Source organism: Elephas maximus, chromosome 2 (genome assembly GCF_024166365.1).
Source record: "Elephas maximus indicus isolate mEleMax1 chromosome 2, mEleMax1 primary haplotype, whole genome shotgun sequence".
Lineage (NCBI taxonomy): Eukaryota > Metazoa > Chordata > Mammalia > Proboscidea > Elephantidae > Elephas > Elephas maximus.
Window position 1 is genome coordinate 205117616 of NC_064820.1, and position 5582 is coordinate 205123197.

At 37.9% G+C, this 5582-nt stretch overlaps 1 protein-coding gene across 1 annotated transcript; it reads left to right on the top strand.

Moving 5' to 3' along the window:
- Positions 1–2394: 2394 nt before the first annotated feature.
- Positions 2395–3336, top strand: LOC126070407 (olfactory receptor 2M3-like). Its single transcript, XM_049874609.1, has one exon. The coding sequence runs from the start codon at positions 2395–2397 to the stop codon at positions 3334–3336; it is 942 nt and encodes a 313-aa protein (XP_049730566.1).
- The last annotated feature ends 2246 nt before the right edge of the window (positions 3337–5582 follow it).

Sequence of the window (5582 nt, forward strand, 5' to 3'; positions counted from 1 at the left end):
TTAGAGAATATAATACACATCGGATGAAATAATACTGAATGTTTAAAAATCACAGATCTTATTTTTACTTTTTCATACCTATTTGTGAGATAATTTTTAAAGCATGTTTAACTAATTTTAAAATTGTGAGATATTTTAAGTAGTATTAAGATAACTTAATAGCATTTGCTAGAAGCATTAGTACAAAATACACAAAACAAGGCATAGTAAAATTCTGCTTGAAATCTGAGTTTTTGTCAAATAAAATGTAGAAATTCAGTAAATTAGGCTGAGCCATGTGGAAGTAGGAAACCCTGGTGGCATAGTGGTTAAATGTTAGGGCTGCTAACCCAGAGGTTGGCAGTTTGAATCTGCCAGGAGCTCCTTGGAAACTCTATTGGGCAGTTCTACTCTGTCCTATACGGTTGCCGTGAGTCAGAATCGACTCGATGGCAGTGGGTTTGGTTTTTGGTTTTTTGGTATGTGGAAGTATTCTTTCCCAAAGCCTAGAACCAAACACCAGCTGCATTTCTCTCAGAATTCAGCGTGGATATAAGGAAAGCCTCTGCAAAGAGGGAAGCAGGAGAAAGACAAAGTGGAAATAAACATGGAGCATTAAAAAGATGTTACCGTTGACACAAAGAAATCTTCTTAAAGGTGTGTTTTTACAGGAAACAGAATAGATTAAATGAACTAGAATAACCCAAAAAAATCCAGTGCTGTCAAGTCGATTCCGACTCATAGCGACCCTATAGAACAGGGTAGAACTGCCCCATAGAGTTTCCAAGGAGAGCCTGGTGGATTCGAACTGCTGACCCTTTGGTTAGCAGCCATAGCACTTAACCACTATGCCACCAGGGTTTCTGAACTAGAATAGTCTAGAGATTAATTAGGATTAGTCTCTCTTCTATCCAATAGTTTTCATTTATTTAAAAATACTTATACAGTGCTAACTGTATTCTAGGTAATGTTCTAAATGTTATAAATATTACCTCTTTTAGCCTTTATAACATCCTCTAGATTAAAAAAAAAAAAAAACTCTTTGCAGTCGAGTAGATTTCAACTCATTGCAGCTCTACAGGACAGAGTAAAACTGCCCCTTAGGGTCTCTAAAGAGTAGCTAGTTGATTCACACTGCTGACCTCTTGCTTAACAGCCATACCTGGCCATAGCTCTTAACCGCTGGGCCTCCAGGGTTCCATAACCCAAAACAAACCAAATCCACTGCCGTCGAGTTGATTCCGACTCATAGTGACCCTATAGGACAGAGTAGAACTGCTCCATAGAGTTTCCAAGGAGTCCCTGGCGGATTTAAACTGCTGACCTGTTGGTCAGCAGCCACAGCACTTAACCACTATGCCAGCAGGGTTTCATAGGTATTATAAATAGCCACATTTACTGGTATTGAAAATAAGACTTAAAAAAGTTAATAACTTGCCCAAGTTCACAAAGCTAGTATATTCTAGAGCAGGAGTTTAACTATGTTCTGCTCTAGTCTGCTTCTCCAGAAAAATGGTCCCTATACCTGACTGCATCATGAACAGACCTCGTTTTTAAAGATATAATGAGGGAAGGGAATATCCTCAAAACCCACCTTCTACTACAATTCATCATTATTAGAAATAAGTATCAATCAGATGGACTTCTGTTGATTTCTCAGTTTCCTCTACTTACATGGCATATGACTCTATGTCAATGAACAACAATGAAATTTTCTCATCGCCACCAATCAGCACTTCAATATACGCTTTGATAAAATTTGTATGAGTCTTACAGAATGATATGTTGAGTTACTGGGTGTCACAAATTGTTAAGTGCTCAACTACTAGCTGAAAAGTTGACAGTTGGAACCTACCCAGAGGCACGTTGGAAGACAGGACTGACAATCTGCTTCCAAAAAGTCACACCCTTGAAAACCCTATGGTGCAGTTTCACTCTGCACAAATAGGGTTGCCATGAGTCAGAATTGACTTGACAGCAGGCATCGAACAACAACGACAACAACACGCTGAGTTTGGTGGAAGAAAAACGTAGTGAAAAATACTATTGGTTTCCCAGCGATTCATGAATCCTCATATGCCTCTTAGAGTGACTGTTAAGGAATGAGCTGCTCAACATGTTTGAGTTGAATTGTCACTTAAACTAGATTACATCCCTCTTGAGAAAACACCTATGCTCTTACTATGAACTATTAAGTCTGTTAGCTACTACTTTACATTTAAAAATCACATCAAGCGAAAAATAAGACTTATTTTCCCTAGTCTACAAATGAGAAAACTAATGCCAGGAGAAAATTTTTTTTTCCATATTTAGGCAATTTTTAGGTGCTGTGATCTAGGCATGAAGCCCTTTATATTTCCATTATACAATCCTGGCCATTTCTCACATGTTGTATTCTCCATAGTGAATTTATTCATGATGGCATGGGAGAATCAGACCTTCAAGTCTGACTTCATCCTTCTGGGAATCTTCAATCATAGCCCCAACCACACCTTCCTCTTCTCTCTGGTCCTGGGCATTTTCACAGTGGCCTTCATGGGAAATACTGCCATGGTTTTCCTGATCTACCTGGACTCCCATCTCCACACCCCCATGTACTTCCTCCTCTGCCAACTCTCTCTCATAGACCTCATGGCTATCTGTACCACGGTACCTAAGATGGCCCTCAACTACTTGTCTGGCAGAAAATCCATCTCTGTGGCAGGTTGTGGAACCCAGATATTTTTCTATGTGTCCCTGCTTGGGGCTGAGTGTTTCCTGTTGGCAGTCATGGCCTATGACCGCTATGTTGCCATTTGTCATCCATTAAGATACCCAATTCTCATGAGCAAGAAAATCTGTGGTCTCATGGCTGCCTCTTCCTGGATTCTTGGCTCTTTTGATGCTATAATTGAAGTTGCAGTTGCCTTGTCCTTCTCATATTGTGGTGCCCGGAAAATACCCCACTTCTTCTGTGATGTTCCTGCCCTTCTCCCTCTTTCATGCACTGACACCTCAACATTTGAAAGGATGATATTTATCTGCTGTGTACTCATGCTTCTCTTCCCCATAGCAGTTATCATTGCTTCCTATACTCGTGTCCTTCTGGCTGTGATTAGCATGGAATCTGGTGAGGGTTGTCGCAAGGCTTTCACTACATGTTCCTCCCACCTCATGGTGGTGGGGATGTACTATGGAGCAGCCATGTTCATATACATGCGGCCCACTTCTGATCGTTCCCCAACTCAGGACAAGATGGTATCAGCCTTCTATACCATTCTCTCTCCTATGTTGAACCCCCTCATCTATAGCCTCCGCAACAAAGAAGTGACCAGAGCATTCATGAAGGTATTACGGAAGGGCAAGTCTGGACAGTAAGTTGTGTAATTATTCATGCCTAAATTTATGATACAACTAATACAACTTTGTACACAATATTTACCTGTCTTTGTAATAAAAGATTTACAGGCAGACACACAATTTAGAGTCTAAAAATCTTTTGCATACTAATTTATTCATACATTTCATATTTTTGTCATGGCAAATTCAGGTTATGAATACAAGTAAATCTTTGTTACAAGAGAAAATGCACAACTGTATATTTTGGTTTACATAATACCATTTAAGAAGTGAGAGGTATTTGCCCATCATAATATCACAGAATTTGATTGCACTGATTAAAATTGTATCTTTTACTATGAAGTCGCCATGAGTCACAAAGGACTACACAGCAAAAAGTTTGATTTGGTTTTGTCTTTTAATGTGCAGTAGATTTAACCATAGCTAAACAGAATTCTGAAGGAGCCTTGCTGGTACAATGGTTAAGAGCTAGCAGCTCGAACTCACGCAGAAGCTCTGCTGGAGAAAAGCCTGACAATCAACTCCCATAAAGAGTAAAGCCCAGAAAACTCTGTGAGGCAGTTCCACTCTGTCACATGAGGTCACTGTGAGTTGAAACCAACCTACAGCACCCAACAACAACAATAAACAGAATTCTACTAAGTCCTATGCCATACTTTGAACTTATCCCTTTGTTGTAATATCTACAAAATTGTAGATGTTCTCATAAGATCATAATAAAAATCAATGTAACTTAACCAGATGGAGAAGAGAGGTATTAGATTAGAGGAAGGTACAATGAGCATGTCTTATACCAACACTATCTTTTTATAGGATGGAGGATTGGCAAGTGCCCATTTATGTTCTTGCTTCACAGACATCAGTCACATACATGGATATTGAAATGTGAATTTGACTCCTTTCAGTCTTGAATTTCCATCATTAGATATCCTGATCTTTAAATGCACCGTGTATTTCAATATCATGGCGACGTCTAGGGTTTCTGAAATCTGAATATTTTCATAAATTACATGTGTGTCATCTCGATGGACATTTTTGAGATGATATTTATATGAATTTTAGTGCAACTCTGGAGATTCTTATATTTTTATGAGGAATACCTCTATTTTCTAATTTGAATATTAACTCTTCTGTTAAACTCTGTTGTAGCATCCCTACTGTATTAGTTGTCTGTTACTACTTTTAAAAAATTACCACAAACATAGCAGCCTAAAGTAGCAATCACTTATTATCTCACAGATTTGGTGTGTCAGAAGTCCAGGCAGAGCTTAGCAGGGTCTTCTGTTCAGCTTCTCGCAAGACTATAATTTAGTTGTTAGCTGGGGCTGCAGTTTTATCTGTGGCTTGGTGTCATCTTCCAAACTCACATAGTTGTTGAAAGAATTTCTTTCCTTACAGCTGTAGAACTCGTGGCATCTTACTTCTTCAAGGCTAGAAGGAGAGTTTCTCTAACCTCAGGGTAATTTCCTTTTTGATTGTGAATTAAATAATCAGTAAATCAAATGATCTGTGAGATAAATCTGCAAAATCATTTAACTTTTGCTGTATAATATAACCTAATCATGGGAGTAACACCAGGGGATGGAGATCATAAGGGTCATCTTAGAATTCTGCTGACTGCACTCACCCAGAAAACTTGAAGATGCATATCCATGAAAAACATCAAAACACAATCGCCTATAACATGGATTAACCTTAAAATCCTTATTCTCAGTGAAATAAGTCATTCATAAAATACAAAAATTTTATGATAGCACTTATATAAAATAGGCGAATAGAGACCAAAGCATATACATAAGGGGCACTGAGTTTCTGTTAAAGGTGGCAGAAAAATTGGAAGAGGATAGTGACAATAGTTGCATCGCAAGATGAAAACATTCAGTCACTGAAGTGTACACAGGGAAATCTGAATTTGGCAAATGTTTTGTTTTATGTATATATATAACACAACAAAAAATGCAATTACAATAACTTGAAGAGTATGTGAGAAATTATTAATAATGTTCAAATTATTGCCTGATTTATGTCATCTTTTTAAAAATTTCAATAAATTCTGTGACAGTTCTGTTTAATGGGTCAGCATATAATACATGGAATTTGATTACACTGTTCTAATTTGCTCACGGCTCATCTATTGTGTACACAAATATAACAACCAACATAGTGAAAATGACAAGCGTATCATGCTGATTCCATAAAAAAAGATGATTGCTTAACCCCATATTCTCCATTTTCAGCTCTACAAGATGACTAAAATAAAACTG